The sequence below is a fragment of the Filicampus tigris genome, chromosome 2, assembly GCF_054856515.1.
Source record: "Filicampus tigris isolate MCC_2025a chromosome 2, RoL_Ftig_1.0, whole genome shotgun sequence".
Lineage (NCBI taxonomy): Eukaryota > Metazoa > Chordata > Actinopteri > Syngnathiformes > Syngnathidae > Filicampus > Filicampus tigris.
In genome coordinates this window covers 18,504,101-18,527,861 of record NC_141218.1, presented here as the reverse complement: position 1 = coordinate 18,527,861, position 23,761 = coordinate 18,504,101, and the positions used below count along the sequence as shown (strand labels likewise).

The 23,761-nt window shown below is 40.3% G+C and overlaps 2 protein-coding genes across 4 annotated transcripts in view; one reads left to right on the top strand and one right to left on the bottom strand.

Annotated features, from left to right (window-relative positions):
* The window catches only part of macrod1 (mono-ADP ribosylhydrolase 1), a 161,092-nt gene that overhangs the window by 25,378 nt on the left and 111,953 nt on the right, over window positions 1-23,761 (top strand). The window lies entirely within an intron of this gene.
* Window positions 7,362-23,761, bottom strand: part of flrt1b (fibronectin leucine rich transmembrane protein 1b) — a 53,920-nt gene continuing 37,520 nt past the window's right edge. For both annotated transcript variants that reach the window (XM_086018140.1, XM_086018132.1), the window contains exons 2-3: window positions 18,986-19,829; window positions 7,362-12,868 (exon numbers count right to left, since the gene is read on the bottom strand). In XM_086018140.1, coding sequence (XP_085874266.1) covers window positions 10,661-12,853 — 2,193 coding nt within the window. In that variant the 5' untranslated portion in view covers window positions 12,854-12,868; window positions 18,986-19,829 and the 3' untranslated portion in view covers window positions 7,362-10,660. The remainder of the gene's footprint in view (window positions 12,869-18,985; window positions 19,830-23,761) is intronic.

The window sequence follows — 23,761 nt, the reverse complement described above, 5'->3', positions numbered from 1 at the left end:
AATGCATCAGTTTCAAAACAGTTGTTCCAATAAACGGGCAAAATGTCAATGCAACACAATTCCATTGAATCTGTGTCACCCGCTGTACATCATGTCACGATTGTCAGCAGAAAAGAATACGTTACGGTCGTTTCATTTTGTGTTCACGAGGTACCACTGATGATTTACAACTGTAATGTACTATATACAAATTGACTTTGGTAAGATGAACCGGAAGTTCAGTGGTCTCACTTTAAAATATGATGTTTACATTTAAAAAAAAACAACCTTTTTTGTTATTCCACGATGACCGAGTAAGCTACTTGTCGAGCGCGATGTCCAGTTTTATTGGTAACGACTGACAAATAAAATAGATTGATACATTTTTTCACTCTAGTTTAATGCACTATTACTTTAGTATATTCTTGCGCGTGGCTCAACAAGATTTGAAAGGCACACAGTTAATCTCTAAGTATTTAATATTTTGCGAAGTGGGCAGCTAAGACGTTGCGTTGTCCACGTGTGGCGTCCAACGCCGTGAAGCTGTTAAAGTGTAAAAATGAATTTCAAAATAGTTTGGTACTTGAGTGCTCAGTGTTCGGTACCAGTGTAACAACCGTACAAACATGCAACAACAGAGTAGAGCACAACGTTCAGCAATCTCCTGCGATCAAAGGGTTGAGTGAACTATATATCTATTTATTCGTAGCACAATGCAGGAAGATTTCATTTAAAAGCATATATGATTTTGCGCATGTTGAAATTTGGGCTCTCATGTCACACTCCTGGACCATGTTTGCTGAGAACCACCCTGCTGTCTTAGTATGTTTTCATCAAAATATCCAGAGAATTAAAGACATACATTTCTTGCCATGGTGGAATTGGCTACTTTTAGGGGCAGATCTGTCCCGTGCAATACGCCAGCCCTAATTCCACCCTCCCTGCATGTTGCCTTTTTAGAATGACAACCAGTAGGCTGGATCTTACCGGATCATTCCTGCCAGCTTTTGGCCATCCCCTCTTCTGCGGTGGCTCGCTGCATTCTTCTAATACTAGAGGCAGATTCCAGACCGTGGAAAGCAAGTGCATGCTCTTACTTTAAAGATAATGAAAGCATTTCTAAGGTGCATGAACACATCACCAAACACCACCACCCCCGCCAACAACTTCACGAAGCAATCAAGTGTTGTTTGTAAGAAATAAAAAGTTATCTCACTTAAAGCGAGCACCTATAGAGATTCCATTGAATTATCACTGATGGATACACAATTTCTTCACCAAGCAGAATTGAACTCGTAAGTAAGTAAGTAAAATTTATTTCTATAGCACCTCTCACAGAGAGAGGTCACAAAGTGCTTCACATAGTTAAAATACAACAATAAATCAAATGCAAGCATAAAATAATTAAAGAAACGACAAGAAAGTAACAATTTACAGAAATAATGCAATTAAATATTACTGGAACACACGCCTAAAGAGATGTGTTTTTAATTGCCTTTTAAAAAAATCCTTGTCAATTATTATATGACATAGCCAAAGACAGATACCTCCTACTCACACATTGAAAACCTAACTGGAGATGATCATAGCATTATTATAAGGAGCTAACACCGCTAATGGCGTTAGCTAATGCTAGTCTGCGCTAACACTGCAGCTCTGCTTGCTTTTTGGCTTTGACAAGATAGTGCTCTGGCTGCTGCGTCAAAGTGGTCCTTTTGCTCTGCGGCTATAGCCTAGCCGCCACCTCATTTGTGGGAAAACTGTGGGATGGTCATTATGTTAATTTGAACTGCAGAACTGCAGAAACTCACATTGTCCCAAATTATAGGTGGATAACGAAAGATTTATCGGTCGTTTAGTTTCACACTTGATCAGTGGGCAAGCGCTGCGAAGATGCAACTATTTTTTTTAGATCCAATTATTTTCATAAAAACATTGCAAACACATTTTCGATAGTATGTGTGCTTTGAAGCTGCTACATTTTGGACATTTTGAAAAATGTGCCTTAGAGGCTGTACATCAACGAGCTTAAAACGGCATTTTATTCATGTGTTTATTATCGAGAGACTACAAAAATCCATTCGATTTTTTTGTTTTGTTTGTAATGCCACCACAGAAGGGGACTAGCGATGCCAACAAGAAGAAATATGACAATGACTGTAGCACTGGAATAAAACCTAGCGGTCATGACAAAAGCTGTACAGTTCACTGTCCCATCAACACTGATATATTACTATATAATAATAATATGCCTAGCTGCGGCATGTCCCCATAAATACTATATAATAATATGCCCAGAAAGGAATAAGAGCAGAATGTACACTATAAGTAAGCTGTGCAAAGTCCTCTCTCCATATCCACATTCGCTATGCTTGATTTATTGTTGATCATGTCTTTTACTAAGAAAACGAAAAGTTAAAATGGTACTCACAACTGTTGATAAAGGTTGCCTGTGGAATAGATTAATATAATTGATCTTTCTGTGGGAAAAAATGGTTTCAAAATGGAATAAATCCAAGGACCTCAGAGGTCTCGCTACATACTGTATGTCGATGATTCAGCCCCATTTCTCTCTTGCAGTGTATTTAAATTTGAATGAATGACCTACTAAGTGATGTAACTCAATGGAAGCCTATCTGAAAACCCAACCTGGATCTCATTTGTCACAGTGGAAAGATAAAACCCAACAGCTAAGTACTTGAATCTCCGAGTATGCATCTTTTAGTTGCGTCAAATATGAGCATAATTTAGCTGAAAGGCCTCACAGTAGATAATGGATCGCAACAATGTTGCAGCTCCATAATGATCCCAGGTTATTGTGGGAATGAGTACAGGCTGTTCCCGCAAGACAGAGGAATTGCACTTAACATGGCCTTGGCATTGAAAATCACCTGCACGAGCCTACAGTTTGCATATAGAATGTACAAAAGATGCAATATTGATTGTGCTCCGCCTCACTGTCACCTCCGGAAAGGAAGATTACGGTAATTTAAAACTGTCTTATCAGAGATGCTGAGGTTGTCATGGATACGTACACCTCACCTGGGTCCTCAACCTTTTGGTGGAGAGGCTGCTGTGCCTCTCTGACTGCTAATAGAAGTCTAGAGCCAAGTGACAAATGCACGAAGATTCCTAATAAGCTCAAGCAATTAGAACCAGATCTGATGGCACATTAGCCTCTGAATACGTTTAATAGGATTTTCCATGTATAATTTGAATTTGGATCAAAGTCTAATAAAACTTGATTTGACCTTTGAGGATGACACTGTTCAAATACTGATTCTTCACCTTGAAATTTTGTATTTGCTTCATAAAAATCCTGTGAGTGGCAGAATTTCCATGTGTTGCCCTTCAAACTCTGCATCCTATTTACTCGTCAAACCCATTACACTCTTGTCGTTATACAATTGTGATAATGGTAAAGACATGACTCTTATACAAATCTACACATTTCCCAAAAAAGAACATTTGTTTTTTTGTCTGCTATTGTGTGAATGGAAAATGGCTGCCACACCCTGGCACTTTAGCTCACACATCCCTCTGGTGTATTGCGACATCATAATTAGGCTCTTTCCAGTGTCATTAAAAGTAAAGCCAGCTAGGTGAAAAAGATGGACCATTTGTAAAAGAACACAAAAAAGGAAACTCTTAGGGCACTTAAATGCAATTATGTTAGTTTCCAGTAAAAAGGCATATTAAAGTGGAAGTCAACCAAAACATTTTTTTCAAGAATATGTTCTATGCAAGCCCACTAGTAAAAACAACGCATTCTGATAAATATTGCGTTTGTGGAATAAGAGTCAATCCACACGTTTTTAGCCATCTCTGGGGGCGGCCATTTTGTCACTCCTGTTAACTGAAAATGACATCACAACTGCTGGGGGCTCAGGTAACGACCAATCGCGACTGACCTGTTTTCTGAAGATGAGCTGTGATTGGTCGTTACCTGAGCCCTGAGCAGTTGTGATGTCATTTACAGTCAAAAGAAGGGACAAAATGGCCGCCCCCAGATATGGCTAAAAAGGGGTGGATTTTGCTGCTTAACTCATATTCCACGAACGCAATATTAATCAGAATGACGTGTTGGGAACATATTCTTGAAAAATATTTGTTTGGGCTGATTTCCTCTTTAAGTAATAGGAAAAAAAATACTATATAGGGAACAATTGAATTATGATCTTCAGAAAACATGTTGCAAATCATAAAACTTCATTTTGGATATTTATTGGTAAGACATTTTGGCGTTGAAAGTTTAAAAATTTACTTTAGAATATATTTATTCTTAGAAACAGTTGTTACCATTTGAATGATAACAACTGCCAATAATTCAAATACTGTCTGTCTTAACTGCCATCATGTGACCCATATACAAAATATGGAGACTGGAAACAGACACACACTGAAGAAAATAACCTCAATTGACTTAAAGGCTAGCAAGATTCAATATTTACCATCAGTGGCGCATCGGAGGTTCATAAACATCAGCATGCCGAGTGCACACCTTGGCATACGACCCTGCCACAACCATTAACACCCTGACCGTGCTGTTAAAAAGACTCCATCCTCTCTAGAGTTTTTAAAGGCCATTTCCCCGATTCCTGCCACATGACCTTCCGCACGGCTGCCATAGAAATCCAAGTGCAGCTTCACGGTCCATTAACCCCAAAGCAAGCAAACAACATCCACTGAAAGGCAGAACAGCGAGACATTGCAAGACCTCGCCATGCTGAAGGTGTACCATTGCCGATGTCTTTTCAGAGCCTCCAGCATCATTAACGATGGCCGCCGCAGCCGTCCTCACATCCTCGCAATCTGTTTTCGCCTCTGCCATCTGGGGAAGCGGTTCACAAGCATCTGTGCTAAATCCAGCAGAATGCTAAACACCCATCAACTCACAAAGGGAATCAAGATCGGTAACAGACGGCGTTCCTCCCGCCATCGCGCTCGCCACCCACTCACCATATGACCCCCCTCAATCGGTGCCGGTCACTTTGGACTGTGAACTTTGGAATGTGAACTTCATTGTAGGAATGAAAAACATTACATTTAATTTTTGCTTACTTGCGTGGGAGGAACATTAGTTACCCCGACTCCCTGTTTTTAATGTATTTGTTGTGATATGAAATGAACATTTTTTTTTTTTTTTTTTTTTAAAGTACATTTTAAATGAAACCAGTCAAAACGAGTGTGCCTTCACAGATCATCAGGCATACCACGGACGATTATCCAATTTCACTTCATTGGTTTGAAAATAATTTATTTACCACAACTGTCTCTTTTTTCATCTGTTTGTCTACATATGATGGGATAGATGATACCATCAGTGGTATTGTCACTGTTGTGCTATAATTTCTCCACCTAAGATGACTTCACTTTGTTCGTGGCATATTTAATACCTTGGGAATTCTTTTTTTTTTACCCTTCTCCTGACTGATACCATTGAACAATGACATCCCTCTGATGCTATGGAAGCCCTCTGTCGACTTTGGCATGTAACTTAAGATGTGACTGTAAACATGTCATGAAAATCCTACTAGAACATCTGAACTTTGTTTGAAGTTAATCAGAGGCGCATGAAATGGTGACAGGTGCGTGCTGACTGTGCTGATTAATTCTAGAATGTGGTTAGTTCTAACACAAGCACGTCACCAGTTATAAGAGGGTGTGCACACTCAGGTAATAGTAGACAGTGAAAACTAAAAAAATAACTAAAACTAAAATTTAAAAAAGGTTGTTAATGAAATGAAAATAAAACGATTGCTTTTAAAAAAACGAAAAACATAACTAACTGAAACAATTTTTTACATACATAAAATAAATTTACTATAATTACAGTGAAAATGTCCTTCATTTTCATCTTTGTCAGTTAATTTCATACATGCTTTTGGGGTTGATTTGAAATGTATTAATTTTGGAGTTAGTGTATGGCTCTACGCAAGAACAAAGGTCAAACAGTCGTTTGGGAATTGTGGTTAACTTTATTACACAATACTTAATGTAACCTTTTTGTTTAAATTGTGGACTTGACAAATACTCCTTATATTAAAAAAAAAAAATTAAAACTAATACTAAAACTAATAAGAATTAAACAAACAAAGCTTTTTTGAAAAAAATAATAAATAAATACAAATAAAAACCAACAAGACCGCTCTAAAAACCAATTCAAAGTAACTGAATTTAAAATCAAAAGTCAAAGCGAAATAAAAAACTATGTGAATGAATTGCACATTTTAAGGTCACATTAATGAAATAAAAAGCTTTGACATTATTTGGTCTCCTTTTATGTATCACAAAATCTTCGTATTCGAACAAGGGTGTGTAGACCAGTGTTTTTCAAACACTGTGCCGTGGCACACTGGTGTGCCGCGAGATATTGTCAGGTGTGCCGTGAGAAATTATCTCATTTGTGTGCCTGTGCGGTCTAGCGCCTGGCAGCATAATCATGTCTTTACCACATTGTAGTACTCTTACATACCAATAGGTAGCAGCAGCAGCAGCAGGTAGCTAATTGTCTTTGTTTAGAGACAAGCGAATTAGTTTATCCAAACAGGCCCATGCTTCACACTGTGTAAGCATCAATATGAAACATTATAAAATACTTTTTTCTTTGTGTTTATTTAATTCCTATTCATGATTTTATAATATAATATCATTCTTCAATGTTAAAAAATGCTTATATAAACAATATAACACTTATATTGTTAAAATAAGCTTTTTTTTCACAATTTCAGCTGGTGGTGTGACACAGGATTTTTTTCAATGAAAGAAATGTGCCTTGACTCAAAAAAGTTTGAAAAACACTGGTGTAGACTTTTTGGACTTTCACTGTATAAATGCTTGAAAATATTTCAGCTTGGAATTTCAATTGGTGTCAGTCAATTCTTGTTTTTAGTCTCCATTCTCAAACAACACACACATGCACAATATTACCCATCCAGACACGCCAATCACAAGCACTAACACGAAGATGCACTCATACATCTCTCATATCGATCCATGCAACAGGCAAGCATTAGCACTCACTTGAATGCGACCCGGTGTCTTCACTCAGGACCATAAACGCGTCTGAACAAATGCACACTTGCGACTTTCTGGTGGACTCTGACACGCAAATGTGTCAGCATTAAGATAGATATGTCTGCTTATTATTTTCCGATTTTCCGCCAAACTCAATGGCCGCGTGTATCCGCTGATACATTCATCCAGTGTCATATAATGAGGTCCTCTTTGTTTCAGCACAAATCATACTAATAATCTTGTCTTTCCATGTTTTTTTTAGGCAGCAAAGTGATATATGGGGCCGTCTTGGTTTTAATGACACTCCTCCCACACACGTGCTGTATGTCGAACACACAAAGATAAGTCTTATAATCGCCCCTCTCGTTATTCAGTCTTTATTCATTCATGTAGAAAAAAGGACAACAGACCAATAACTGGAGTAGAATTTTGCACCCATTTTTATACATAACAGCGTTCTCATCATCACATTTTAGGGTGACATTTATTTTTTCAAGGAATAGAGATTTCTACAGAGTGAAAGGTAGCGTCAGTGCTATTAAACAGAAGCCTCAAAACAAGTGCAGACTTAAAAAAAAAAATCAAATTAAAACAACACAGTAGCTCTGCCAATATCGCTGCTCAACTGTTCCTCCTCCCTTAGAATATACCGGTGGGGGCATTTGGAAAGCAGCTGGCGCCCTCCCTGCTGTTTTCCTGTGTATGTTGAAGTGCACAGTGTGGCGGTCAGCCTGTTGTCCCTGTTGTCAAAACATCCCCTCGTGTGTCTTTGCTGCATGAAGGCTACTGAAACTGGATGATAGGCCCTGAGTCAACTGCATCTTTCCAACTAGTTCAACTCACTCAAGGTGGCAACTGATATCAACTATCCACTGAGTTAAAACAAATGATCACCAATTATTTTGCCTTTATCTATACTATATTTTATTATGTCTTAGACAAGTGTTATAATTGAAAATGGACACATGCATCAGAAGATATGCAATTGTTGAACCTTTTCAAATTTGCTTTTGCACAGAGGAGTTGTAGGACCACTTAAAAATGTAGGTATCGTATCGGGCCAATACGGGGCTTATTTTCAGGTATCGGGTCGCTGATACTAGCCACAGATACTTAAGGCAAATTAAATCTGACATTGAATAAGACCTCCTCAGCAGTAGTTGCCACTATGCTGCTGCAGTTTGACACATGGGCGAATCATCAGCTGAAGTCTTTGTTCCCAATTTTTCGTCATTGTGTTAAATTCAATTTCATATCAGAAGTACTAGCGGTATTGGTACTTGGTATCAGTGTATACTCTAGAGTGACTCTTTGAACTGCCATTTATCTGTCTGGAAAAAAAAAAGGTATCAAACCTCCCTTCAGGAAAAAAAATACTCCAAAATTATACTGTCATTGTAGTCATTGTTTAAAAAAATCTTCCAACTAGAAGGGATTTTAATAAATGTTAAAAAATAGAATAAATGGAGTAAATGGTAAATGGAGTGCACTTAGATAGCGCTTTAATATTAATTCTGTTGCCTGATTTATGTAAGGCAGCTCTTCAAAAGGAATGCACTGGAGCTGCCGAACTCAGACTGCTGGGTTTAGTTTGTTCACGTAATATTGCGACTCTTCCTGAAATAGTCAACTTTATTCTTGTAATATTACTTTTTAATCTTGTAATAGTGCAACTTCCTCCGTACCGTTGAGGCTTTTTTCTATAGATTTATAACTTTTTGCCCTGCAATTTTACAGTATTTTTCTTTTCGGTGTGGCCCTAACACTACTTTTTTATCATTCGAATTTTGTGTGCTTTAACAACAGCCACATATATCTTTTCATTTTATCCACAAGTGTCTTTTTATACCTAAATTTGACACTGATCTATGACAGTAGAATTAAACTGTAAATAAAACCACCAAAACCATGTGTCGTGTGTCATCTTCCAAACCGCTTATCCTATACGGGGTCGCGGGGAATTGCTGGAGCCTATCCCAGCCGTCAATGGGCGAAGGCAGACTACACCCCGAACTGGTCGCCAGCCAGTCGCAGGGCACACACACAGACACCGTCACAGAGCGGGAACCGATCCCACGCTGCCCGCACACAACTCTGGCGTGTGTACCACTACACCAACAGTGACCCACCACTTAAACCATACTATTTCATTTAGGTTTTAAAGACACAGTTCATTATATTGTTAATGAGTTCAACTTTGCAATGTAATTAGAACACTGCAGTTTTAATTTCCATCAGAAAATGATGAGGTTCTAAAACTTTGTTTCCGTTATTTAAGCAAGTCTCAGTCGGATAATTTGGGTTACTAAATTAAGCCTGCATGATGATGCAAAATGCATGAGTTGGTTTCTTTCTTATCGTTAGTGAAGTTGACTTGATAATGAGAAATCATAGAAATTAGACTGCTGGTTCTTCCTCATTTCAGAATGTCAGACAGAATAACCTTTTTTTCCTATGCGGATTATTTGACTGTATAAGGTCGAGTCCTTAAAAATAACTGTATTTATCATGTCATCACATACTAGGAATGAGAGTTCCACTGTTAACTGAAGCCAATAGTCCTCGTAATAGTTTGGGGAACTAGACTTTGTGGTTGCAGTAGTCACATTGATGGGGTGGGGTTCTGATGCATGTCACCTTCCTTCAGATGTCGAGCCATGTTTTGACTGCAACTACATTGTTACAGAGCCTTTTTAACTTATCTTCTTCCTCTTACGTGCCATCTCTGCTCCTGCTTTGCATTTAAACCAACACAATTCGTTCAGTCTCATTCCTAAAACAGCAGCCTTCACTCGCTTTTCTTCTTCATGTTTGCTCTTTCCATCCAAACATCTATCCATCCATCACAATGACTCTCTCCCCTCTTGCTCTCTCTCCCCCACTCATTAGTCTCCCCATGTGGCGGTTTGTGTCTCATGTCTTTGTCAGAACTGTTATCACTGCTGTCAGCTCCTTTGGCGAGAACAAAGTCGTCCTCTACTCACGGCACCACAAAAGACATGAGAAATGAAAGAGCCTCGGCTAAAAACAAAGAGTCAGGAAGGAGGAACAATTAAATTGGGTGAAGTAATCCAGGGGAAATGGAGGGGCGGGGGTTGCTTGAAACAAGTATTTTCATGTCAACCACGATTTACTGTCATCTGTGGATTATAACCATCAATTTCTTCCTCTGTCATCCCGTCATCTGCACAGCAAAGAGCATAGAGTTGGTCGAAAGATATGGGAGCTATCTATATACACATTAATTGCCTTTCCTGCGTATTATAAATATATCTCCTTCTACATCAGCTATACGCCTAGAATATCAACCTCAAATAAGTTACTGTGTATGAACAGCAGCTTTGAAAGACACAGAGATAGCCAAAAGAGAAAAATGTACCGGCGGTAACCATATATAAATAGCACTGAAAGAAGGGCCCGCTGTAATGTGTATTACAGTAGTAGAGTACAGTATAGCAGGACAATTACTTCTGTCACACAATAGCAATATCCAATCAACATGGCTGAAAACAGTCTCATCTACTTAGCAAACACATCAGACTTGAACCAGCTGAGGCACAAAGGGTACTTTGGAAACCAAGGACAAAATGGCCAGTGGCCACAGGGTCGTCATCATAGAAATGGCGCCAGGCATTCAAGGCTCAGGGAGTGCGGCCCTGTTTCATCACGTGTAGGCATAATCTATGTCGGGGATGCCGCCCTCTCTGTAGCCACGGTTGGTACCATAAGTGACATGATGGTGGCTGGTTTGGCTAAGGATGGTGCCATTGAGGCTGCCGGCTCTGTGGCTGCTCCTGTACGTCCCATTTGCATGGGAAGAAGAAGAAGAAGAAGAGGGGAAAATGGTGTGGATGTAGGTGACATCCTCCAGTTTGGGCTGCATTGACTGATGAGCCATGGCTGTCATCTGAAAGCCTGCAGGAGGGGCTCTGATCTCTAAGATGGAATTGTCTTTCTTGGTGCCCGACTCTACATAGTCATCATAATTTTTCACTCCTCGGCCTCTGTTGTATGAATTCGAGTCCCCTGACTTGTAACTTGTTCTTTGTCCATACCAGCAAAAAATACCAAAGATGAGCAGTAGGCTTACTAACGCTGTGGCTCCCCCAATGATCCCTGCCAATGGCAAGGCTGATAGCTCAGAGTCTTGTGTGTCCTTATCTGACCCCTCTCCCCTGGAGTTCACCACAGCCTCTCCAGTTTCTATCTGAGCACAGGCTGGAGATGAATCTTTATTGTTCGTTTCAACGCTGCCAACGCGAGCATTCCCCATGTTAGAGCCGAGAAAGGTCTCCTGTCGTAATGGCAGCAGGCAAATGAGGTAATGCGAGCGTGGTGTGAGTTGGTTAAGATGGTACTGCCTTCTCTCTCCAGGAACAAGAGTCTCTGTGATTGAACCGAGTGCCGCACTGGTACCTAACCTCAGCCATGATAGGCGGAACGAGGGTGCCGGCTGTGGGCACAACCAGCTAACCAGAACACTGTCCGAAGAGAGAGCTTTCACAGTCAGCTCCAGGGCCCCACCGGTTACATGTCCGTCCCCGCCTGCAGGCAGAGGCATAACCAGACCTGGCCGCTTGGCTCGGAGTGTGAAGAGGGAGCCTTGTGTGGGGACCAACAAAGAGTTAGTGGTGGTGCTGCCATGGGGAACAACTTGCCCATCCCCTCCAACACTATCGTCACCTCCTCCATTCTTTTCTGAGGGATTTCCCCCGACTCCAGTGGCCTGACCAGCTTGTGGTCCTTCACACTGTTCCATTAGATAGGTCAGGTCTTTAAGGGATTGGCCCTTCACTGCCTCGGGTCCTTGACAGGTCAAACCTCTGACTGTTACAGCAGCCCCCCAGCTATGAAGCCATGCATGGAGCCAGCGAAGGCTGCAACTACAGTACCAGGGATTTCCACGTAGCAGCAGCAGCTCCAGACTATCTGCGTCTTTCAGAAGCCCTCGAGGAAGACTGGTCAAATTGTTTCCTGAGAGGTCTAGCTTCTGGAGCCGTCGCATTCCGTCCAGCGCCCCTCGTGGTATGTGAGTCATCCCGTTATCCTGTAAATGGAGACGAACAAGATGAGCTGACGGTAGGTTGACTGGTGGAGACTGCAGGGCATTTCGGACTAGTGACAGTTCTGTCAGATTGGAGAGGCGGGAGAAGGTGTCATCTGCAATGCGTGTGTTGGCTAGCAGATTCCCATCCAGGACCAAGCGCCGTAAGGAGGAGAGCCCTCGGAAAGCATGTGTGGGGATGGTGTTGATTCTGTTGTCGTCTAATCGCAGCTCCTCCAAGGACGCGGGCAAGCCTGCAGGGATGCTTGACAAGTGGTTCCGAGAGAGAAACAGCAGTCTGAGTCGTGGAGTCCCAGAAAAAGCACGCTCCTGTATGCTAACTGTAGATATTGAATTATCATCCAAGTGTAAACGCTCCAGTAGTGGTAACTTGGCCAGAGATGATCGTGGTAACGTTCGTATGTTGTTATCCTGCAAATGGAGCTCTCGTAATGAAGGTGGAAGGTGTATAGGGAATTCATCCAACTGGTTGGCATACAGGTAAATCACTCGTATGGAAGTGCTGCGCTCCAGTGACGGTGGTAGGCCGGCATTACTCAGTCGGTTGCTTTGTAGGTAGAGGATGGCAGCCGTCAACGGTAGAGGAGGAATTAGACTGAGTCCGCGGTCATTGCAGTAGACAAAACCCTCATCGCAGCGGCAGACTGAGGGACAAACAATTCCTTCATCTCCCTCACCCGTCTCCAAGGCAATTGCGGCTGCCGCCAGTTCCAGCACCTCAGCCAATAAGGTGAGGCATAGCAGGAGCAGGAAGAGCCAATCTCGAAGCTCAGCAAGACTTTCAGTTGCCATGTTGGTGCCCAGCTCCTGTTGGGAAACATAAAATGAAAGACTGTTTTAAAACTACTGCAAAGTCTCAGTGAAGAGTGTGCTCTATAGACTGTATTATATAAGGTATTTTATTGGAAAACTATTCCCACTTCTGTTCCTAATCCTAATCCTATACGCAAAAATTCCCGCGACCAAACCCGGAAAACAGGTTAGCGGGCTTCCAATGCGGAAGTGCAAGTATGTTGTGCATATACAGGTGGTTCTCGGGTTACACGGTGCTCGACCTACGCTGTTTTGACTTTAAGACATCTGAGTCTCGTCCGCCATTTTGTCTCCAGCCAGATAGTGTGTGTGTGTAACAAAGAAGGCAGGATCTTCTACCGATGCTGGTCCAGCCAAGATGAAAGCAATTACAATGGAAATAAAGCTGGATATCATCAAAAGGTCGGAGAATGGCCAAACGCGGACGAACATTGGATATTTATGTAGAGATTTAGGGGGAATTAAAGCATTAATTCCGATTTACGCGAAAATTCATGTTATGTCGCCAGTAAAGGAACGGAACTCGTTCATAACCCGAGGAACACGTGTACCAGATTCCTTGCTCCCTAAAACACTGTCCACAATGTGACATGCTGAAGCAAGTGGCATTACATTTATATTTTTACTAATCATCAAGTAATTTTCAGAAACACTACTCATTTCAAGAAAACTTAATTGTTAAATAACATTCATCAACAAATTTTTACTACATTTTTTTTTTACATTTTTTTTCTACTTTTACCAGAGACGTAAGTAAACTTTCCTAGATAATTTTTTTGTACTGATTCGGAATCTGTCCTTGTTTTTTTTCTATAGCACAAAGATTTTCATAATACCAACAGCAGCAACAATAATAATATTAATACTGTACATCCAATATAGTACCGTATTTTCCTGACTATAAACCGGTACTTTTTTCCTATGTTTTGAACAGTGTGGCTTACATAAAGGTGCGGCTATTCTGTGGCTTTTTCTTCCGCCACTAGGGGCGCTCAGTAGCCGACAAACTGGAGTGGCAGCAGGCAGTGAAATTAAGATAAGTACTTTATTTTGTCTTGGTTCTGTTCGGTTTTAATCAGCAAAGTTCCTGCCCTGTTAAAAGGCACTGTTAGGAAAGAATAATTCTGTAAATGCAGTAAATATCTAATTTTTCAACATAGATAGGTGCGAGTTATTTCGTTTTTTTCATTATTTTTTTCTAAGAATTAGAGTGGGTGTGGCTTATATAAAGTTGTGGCTTATAGATCGGAAAATACGGTAATATATTTAGTAATATTTATCAGTTAAGCAACAAGTGGATTTTTTTTCTGAAACGTCTTTGCTATAAATGACAATGCATGATAAAATCTGTATTGTGCAAGCTTTAATATATGCTAGAAAACAAGTAAAGACATTTTTAAAATCAGCGTCAAATATAATTTACACATGAAACCATCACTGATTCAAATTTTTATATTGACCAGTGTAATTATCAGTGGTAAGCCCCTTTAGTGTGCCTGAAGGTGTCAAAGTGATCTAAAAAGTGTTTGTGTTTCTAACTGATCATTTCCTCATATAAAAGGAAGAGTTTTCTCTTCTGTAGGAAAATAATTCTCTTTTAACTCAATCACTGCCATTGACGTATTTATTTGTCTTTTCACAGTCCAACCCTTCAATCCCAGGAATTTATTTATAGTTTTTCAATCTTTTTCAAACGGTAGGGTAAAAGAGGGTCTGAAAATGTCTGGCAGTGAATGAGTTAATGCACCATCCCATGTTGCACTAAATTGCATGAAAGCTTCATCTGCTATGATTTAAAGTCATAAAATCTCATTGTGTGGCCACATTGATCTAATGATTTTTAAAACCTTTACTGTTTTGTAAAATGAACAAAAACAGTGTACCCCTAATAATCTGGCCTAATTAAATGACATCGCACAAAGGGTAAGATGGAAAATAGAAAAGCTGATCACAGTATTTTCAGTGACCTAAATGCAATTTTTGGAAAGTTAAAGGGCCAAAACACATTGACGTATAGAGTGAACTCCTATTTATCGCAGGGACTCCAGACTTCCAGACTCGCAGACGGTGAAAATGCATCATATAGAGACCATATAAAAGCCTTTAAAAATATGTTTTATCCCTTCCACACATTTCAAACCATTTAAATTTATTAAAACACCTTGAAACTCAGTTAAACACACTTTTTAAGCAGATTGTAAGCAAACACACACAAAATTGTAAGTATAAACTGTTTTTAAAATACTGTACATATTATAGTGTCTGTGTTAGATACTATGCGCCTTTAAGTGCCATGTGACATCGACAGGTCTGCGTATTGGAGTCCCTGCGTCTGGGCGTGAGCGCTGGATGACAGCGCTTTCTGTGTGAGTGTGTTCACATGTATTGTTCTGCTGCTCTCGCGGTGTTCATGAAACGTCTGAATGGCGCATCGGTGACCGTGGCTCTGCTTTCGTACATACGAGGGCATTACAGTACACTGGAAGCCTAATAATTTGGAAACGGTGCAATAGTAAAAGATTTTTGTTCATCTTAATGGTCAAAACACAATCAAGAATAGGCATTTTTAAAAGTACTTTTGTCAGTGATCGGCCTTTCTCTCTTGAATCGCTTGACGTAAATGCAGTTTTTACTATATCTAAATGTAAAGTTATTTTCTTCTTACTTCAGTAGGAGATCTGTGGATTGAATCGTGAAACATACTTTGGAGAGCCTCTCCATTATTATTTGGGTCAACGCAACCGAGCACAAGACAAATGGGCAATTTAGCGCAGAGAGAGATGTGAGGTGAAGTGATTGGCTGAAGAAGATTACGAGAATCAGGGAAACCAAATGGATGATAGGGATGGAGAAAATTGGACAGTGACAGAGATTAACTGAAATGGAGTGACTGACATGAAACTAAAATGGCGAAATGATTGCGAGGAGGAAATCCGATTAATTGCACGCGGTCCTGTTGATAGCTGTGAATACAACAGACGTAATAACCTTGGTGTGACAGCACTGCATGAAAAACCCCGCAGTGGAATGGAGCAATTGAAATGCTGAATTACTTCATACTTGGAGCAATGCTCACACAAACTATAGAAGCGATCATAAAATACGCACATACCATTGCCTCAATGAAAGATGGCATTCATAATGCACATCTTGTCTTCGTTTTTCTATTGTTTGTGAAATGTCTGCGAATTATTCTGGCCTGAAATACCCTGAAATGTAGTGCGCCATGACAGGGGTCCTATATTATTGTTTTATGATGTGTGCAAGTGAGCACCAATATACATAATATGAAAATAACAAAATAATTATCTGCGCGCAATTTCACTCGCTGTGAGTGAACTATTTTTAGAACATGAATAACATACAGTGGTGAAAGTTGTGTTGATTACAGTGTGGCCTCGCCTCGTTTGAGTCCTTTCTTTTTCTTTTGCCTCGGGCTATATATTGTTTTTTCCCTGACATGATTTGACAGCACATTTGATAAACAAATCCTCTTAAGGCAACAATTTTTTCCCTTTCCTTTCTGTGCAAATGTGCCCGCGTGCATGTGCTAGTATACAAACTCCAACTTGCTAGATGCAAACTTGCCCCTTAGCTGCAGTCAAAATCCATGCAAAGCAAACGAGACATGGCAACAATAGAACAGATAGAGGGGTGGGTTGGGGGTTTGAATGGGGGTTGAAATGAGGAAAGGAGGCAGATGGAGAGCAGCTCTGTCAGTCACATGAGGAGAGGAGGAATGGCTGGAAAGAAGCGCAAGAAAAGAACGCATTATTCGTTTTAGTGATTGTGAGTAGTTGCTGTGCAGGGGTGTGCCCAAAAATTTTCAGTCGGGTGGCCAGGGTGACAAAACATATCACTCAGTAGGGGCGGAGCTACTTGGTGGCCACACCTGGCCACCACATAGTTTCGGCTCTATTGATGTGCGCATTTGTGCTCGTGTTTGTAAAAGATGAACCACAAGCTCTGTCAGTGGTAGTTGGTACCAGTGGCGCGCCGTCAGGGCCTTCAAAGCATTCTCTGCAGGCCCAAACACTATCAGAAGCACAGACCTACATTTACAAATTACATGATATGGTAAATCATTTATTTCCAACAGTCATTTGTCTTCATTTCATAACGCGTCTTGCCACGCGGCTTCAGTAGTTTGTGGGTTATTATTTTTTTGTCAATCAGATTTCAGCTTCGATGTGTTGCCATGCGCATATTCTTTTTCCCAACGCCTTCAGAATCTCGATTGCTGGCCTGGACCACACACATACCGTTGGATTTGCACGCCCTTCTTTTAGCCAATTAGATTATAGATTCACCTCCTGAATGGTTTCTCTACTGCCTGGTGATGAGTGAATTTCTCCATCCTCTAATTAGGTTCAGCTGGTTTAGCTTCTAATTGGTTGAATTCGATGAGCATCAAAGCTTGATTTAAGATGGAGGATGATGTTAGACCATGATTAAAAATTCACTTTCAAGGCGCACTTTTAAAGAAAAACGGAATTTATGAGGCAAGGTCAACTAATAGTGTTGCTCAGAGTAGTTACTGTATGTATGAACGGAACAGCTATCTTACACCAGGGGTGTCCAAGCCCGGTCTTCAAGGGCCCCTATCCAGCATGTTCTAGATGTCTCCCTCCTCAACACACCTGATTGAAATGATCAGGATCAGGCTTCTCAGAGCTTGCTGATGAGCTGGTCATTTCAATCAGGTGTGGTGGAGGAGGGAGACATCTCAAACAGGCTGCATAGGGGCCCTCGAAGACCGGGGTTGGGTTTCAGCCCTACTAAATACCCAATGAAGGCCCAGGTCCAAAACTCACCCCCCACCACTGGTTGGTACTCAATGTTTAAAAAACAAACTGTATGCCATGTAATTTGGTCTGGACCCAGTTTTCTTTTCTTTTCTTTTTTTTCCTCTGAATGGAATTTCCAGTTTCTATTTTAGCATTCCAAGCATTGCCAGAATTTAAAAGGAACATATGGGCACAAAAGGGCCGCTCAGGGGAGAAAAACACATTTGGAACGGTCTACGAATATCAACAAGCGTATGCATCGATGCAACACTATAAAGCTTCTCCTTTTTGAGCTTTACTTTTTTTTTTTTAATATCTTCATAATGGTCCTCAGAATATGGTTATTTTTCTTTCCTGCAAATCTGTTTCCACTGACCTGCTGCACCCCATCTTACCTCCTGCATATCTTCCCATATTTCCCCATTCGTCTGTTGAATTGCACACACATTCGATCAATCAACTCCAGTTCATTTGTTTTGCCCGGATATAATCTGTCTTCACTTTTCTTTTCTTAATTTATCTGAAAAACACGATAGTCAAGTGTTTCACGTAGTTTTTTTTTCAGATTACACAGACTTGATTCTTTGTCAATACCCATTAATAATTTCAATGCGATTGATTGGCAAGTAGTATGTATACAGTACCTGTTAGAACGCCTTAGGAATGAATGGATAGGATTGTATCTCTTTTTTCCCTTATCTGCCTTACTGTTATGTATTTCCTACAATCCAAAAACTTGCACGGTAGAATTGGAGACTCGAAAATTGACCATACTTGTAAATGCTATAGACTGCAGCATCCCAGTTACAAAGTGAATGGATGGAATCACTTCTTAAATAAAACCTCTTTGCGGTTTTCAAACAGGGGCGGTGCCATGGGTGGGCCTGGGTGTGCACAGTCCCACCCAGACTGGCAGACTGCCCACCCAATGAGATGAATGAAAACAAAATTGTTTTTTTTTTTTGGGTAAATTATGAAATTATTTTTGAATTTGTGTTTTTTGTTTTATTGAATATTAAGAATGCCACAATTGGGTTGTCTAAGGAAGATCTGAACTTCATATCATTCAGTTGATCATTTTATTTGAATATTTGAATATACGTTGTGTCGAGATAGGAGGATCGTGCTCAGTGAGAGAAATATTCAGGCCCACCCGATTTTTCCAGGCCCACCCATTAGCCACATTCTGGCTCTGCCCCTGTTTTCAAATAGTCGAAAGCAAGATGGTGTGTGTGTGTGTGTGTGTGTGTTTGTGAGAGAGGATGACTTAGTGTGTGTACGAGGTCTTATCCACCTTAGGTATGATTGCTTAGGGTTTGCTAACCTGTTCAGTCTTTTCCTTTCACTTCTGCGACAGTTGTGTGTTTCTCGGTGAGGACTTGGTTAGAAAGAGTTTTAGTTGTTTTTTTTGAGCGACTGAGGATATCGCAGTGGGTCTCGGCGCTCCGTCTTCCTCAGGCCGTTCAGATATATCGTCTAGTTCCCTGAGGCCGTGGGATCTTCCTCAACTTGGACAAATGATGATAGGGATAATGATAGTCTTTGCTGCAGGGCTCCAGTAGCAACACCAGCATGTCTTAGGGCCACCACATTTGTGTGCTGTGTTTTCTTACTGCCAGGCTCTCTCGCTCTATCTGTGAATAAGGGGGTTGTTAGGCCTGCCAACTCAAGTCATCCTCACCAAGGGTCCAGAGGCCTAATTCAGAAAACACTCCTCCAACACCAAAAGGCGACAGTTTGGGCAGACAGTCCCAAGACTGGTGTTAGACTCTCGGGTCCTTTTCAGAAGTCAAAGACATTCCAGGATGCTCACGTTAGCAGTGGGTCTTGCAAAAAAAGTCTTGGACCACACACGCTTTTCAAGGTGTCTTTTGGTTTAACTTAGTGAGCTAAGCGAAGATAAATGTCCCAAAAAATGCACTTGAAGGAATTTCAATTCAGTGTTCAGTCATTTATAGATTATTTTTTCCTGTGACGACTTTCACAGAATGTTGTTTTGACCTTTTTTCTTTTCAGTTCGTGAATCGCTATTAAAAGTAGTCCGCTCTATTCAGGGCTTTGATGGTCAGTCCAGGGTAAAAAGTCTCCCACAGGTCTCTAGAACTGTTCTTCCGGGTATGCTGAAGGCGCACTTCACTGATGCTTGCCGCAGCAGGTCGTTATGTTGCCTGGAAGGACAGAGAAGAACAAACTATTTACACTCCTTGTTTGAAATGATTTTACACTACTTTCTTGTTCTAGTTCCAAACATACAATTAATGAATACAATTCATTGTTTTCCAACAAGGCCTAAGGATGGATTGGAATTAGTGATTCAGTGTTCTCACATCACATCACATCACAACACATCAAATGTCAGGCTCTCTTAATCCCAATCATTCCAGTAAATATATATACTTAACCTGACAACTTTTTAAAATCCACTACAGACAAGAGTGAAAATATTATCTGAAGTCTTGTTTGCAGTTCAGCCTGAAAACAAACCAAGAGAAAGCCTGAGTGAATCAAATTTAATTAGTGCGACGGGGCTACGTGATGAGGATGCATAAATGTCAGCCTTTTGCATTGGTTCCGGGCCAGTTCATTAACTGCAGTTTAGGGGAAGATCAAACTAAAACTGTTGGACACAGGAGCTCTCAATATTTCTGGCTCATGACACTCATTAATGACGGGATGCCTGCTTGCACTCCCAGTCACTTGCTGCTAATAGTGCAGTGCATCTTGCACAAATTAGGTTTCAAATGATGAACATCCTTTCACAAATGCGAAAGCAGTAATGCAATATTCAACTGGTTTAAAACCCACACGATTTAACGCTATGTGTTTTGTGAATGAAAAATCACCGAAGAAACTACAGTCGATCCATGTTAAATGAGAACCAACGAGAGAAAACAAAACATTTCTTATCATTGTCAGATGCCAGCGAGTTTCCATCCTAAAACAATAAGCCATACTAAAATTCACCAGCTCAATAATTATCCCCTTCTGATTAGTTACAGTCGAAATAAAGTATATCGTGAAAATACTTCCTGAAGGTCAACCCTTTATCTATGCAGCGCATAATTCCCAGTGAGCACAAGCATCCTATTAAGGAAACCATGTTTTATAGCTGTATGTGGATTTTTTTTTTTTTTTCTTCCCTTTAAACAAAGCATTGAAGCTTTCATTAAGCACCACTTGTTAAGTGTTTGTACCTGGAGTGCAGAATCGAGCTCCCAGGTGAACACTGGCTTTAGCAAGACCAAGTCCTCATCAGGAATGTGCAGAGACAAACTCATCAAGGCCATTAACTGCTCCGCTGCGCTCGCTCGCCTATTCACTTCATTCCGGAATAAGTAGACTGCATAACCAACTGGGACATTATCGTGCCGTTTGCTCAAACGCAAAGCGAGACAAATAAAGCTGTTCTCGTTTTCATTTTCAAAGGACGCACATGCTTAGAGGAACTTGATTAGCGGGCTTCTGTCTGGAGGTATTTTTATCTTTAAACCAAACTCTCGTTGCGGCCACAAACAGAAAGGAAACTGGTAAAATAGTGACGCTGTTTAGAGTGGCGGTTAGAGTTGCGTGTGATATGCTAAATTGTCCTTTTGATAAAACAACCCTGGGGTGAGATCTCATTTGTGGCATAGTAAACAGATTTATACTGTATTTGCAGAGCATGGTGAACATGTACAATGACAACCGCTTGAGATGAAACGAAATGCGGAACAAATTGCTGTCTGCAAAGCACGTCCACTTGTTGACTGGCTTTGGAGTAACGAGATGATGTCAATAATCACGCATGGAGCTTTGTGCTTTGCATCTCTTGTGCATTACACACTGACAAATCCATCCAAGCTCTCCATCCATCAATCTTCCAAATCAATACTTTGAATAAGTCAGTCTACTGATGTACTTTAGAGGCCAGCTGAACCTCAAAAATTGAAAATAACCAAGATTGTACGGTTTGGGATTTGACGCTCCCGTGGTTGGGACGAACGGTCTGGAAGTCAGCTTTTTTTGTTTTTTTGGGGTAGCGTGGTATAGGAGAGAAAGGATATGCAAAACGTGCTTACATACAGTGGCAGTGGTAGCACTAACCAATGAAATTCACACTGAAATACTGCCAATGTATCACATTTATGAGAGCGCCACCCATCACTCTTTGACAAATTCAAGGTAGCATTAATACATTATGATAACTAGAGGTGCAACGTTTAATCATTGTATAGACAATTTCACTTACATCAATCAACAACTATTTTGATTGATTTATTGTTCCGAGTCATTGTTTGTTCAGAATTTTGTAGTCTCCCATGAAAACAAACAGACTGCAGAAGAAAAATGTTTTTTTTAATCAGATTAATCAATTATTCAAAAAATTAAATCCAAAATGAATCCATTATTAAAATAGCCCTAATACTGCTGTCTTGAAAGGAACGTTTTCAACTAGCTACAAGAGTTGGCATGTCTACAATGTTAAATAAATACAAAAGACTTGGTACCAAGGCAGATAACTAGCTATTGTAACTAGCATGGCTAACATCAGCTCATTACTTTACAAAGTGAAAAACAGCACATAATTAGCTACTCATTTTTGGAGGAATTTGTTTTATTGTATTTAGTTACAATACCTCAATGACATGAAATTGCAATATTTTTGGTCATCGTTATCACACCTTCAGAATCTGATACAGGCCCATGTACAGCATCAACTACAGGTGCTGAGAAGTTACTTAATACAAGACTCGAGCATTGCCAAAATGTACCCACAAGTATTTCATTATTACCGGTGCATGGTCTTCTCCATTTACACTTGTGTGATAGTTGTGGCTCTGATGAAATGTGTGAGGTGCATCTACATCATAGTCCCTCTGTTTTAAAAATGCACATCTATGGACAGTTTAGAGTCTTGAATTAACCTGATAAACATGTTTTTGGAATGTGGGAGAAAGTGGGTATAAATAATAGTGTATACTATACTATACTATACTTACTGTAAAATTGCCCACACAGTTAAATTATTTCTGATGGTGACAATAGATTCATTTTTATTTGTTATTATTTTTTGCTAGGAAAATTGTCTCAAAATCTGTTTCAATTGAAGGTTGACCACTGTTCTGGAATGACCTTAGACAATCGACTGTATAAATGATCACTGAGGGGTTCTGATGACCTTCATTTACCATGCATGACCAGCAAATGCCACCTTCAATGAAACGAACAGTCAGTTTTGTGCCGGAGAATAAGCGGAGCTTGAGGCAGCGTGAATCAGACAAGGGATTTGGGAGGTAAAAGCTAAGAATTTTGGTAGAAGTGAAAGAACTGTAACTAGAAGTTGCAAGAACACTGGAAAGGATTTTCTGACACTTAGGTGTCACATCACACTGCAAGTGGTAACTCGAGGCTTTTGCAGAAGCTATCTTTCATATTATCAGACAACACTCGTCTATAAATCTCTTTCCTCATGCAGTAGAGGGTTAAGGTGAAATCAGATTCTTTTTCTTCAAAATGAAAAAAATATCACTACCATCCTACACCAAATGAAAGGCCGATATTTGTATTCATTTTATGATAAAAAAACAAATGTCTCTAGATAGGACCGAAATCAGTTGAGGTATTACAGGAAGATATCTTTTGTCAGTTCTCCTGATATTAAAATGCTGCAAACAATGATAGGCTTGAAGGAATAGGAGCAACGTTTCTCACTATTGTGACATTTATTCACTTGGATTTTACTGAGCAATAGAATTAAAAACAGCCCGCGTGCTATTTTTCACAAGTGTTGTTGGCAGTATCCTCTCAGACTGATCAATCATCACGGGTCACCCCCCTCACTCCTTCTGGTCACGTGTTTTGTCCTGTATAAAAGAGAGCATCTCATTGCTGAAGGGGACACAAATCTCTCTGCTTGTGTGTGTGACAGTCCATGTAACCTACTTGCACTATGTGACATTCATCGTGCTTTCTACCATCCATTGTGTTTCCTCTTCCTTAGCTAGAAAAATAACAAATACATGTAAAACTAAAATTCTCACCTACGAACAACATTGAGAGCAGGGCTGGGGCTGAAGAAAATGTAAATACAAAATATGCATGCGGAGGTCCAGTATAAGGC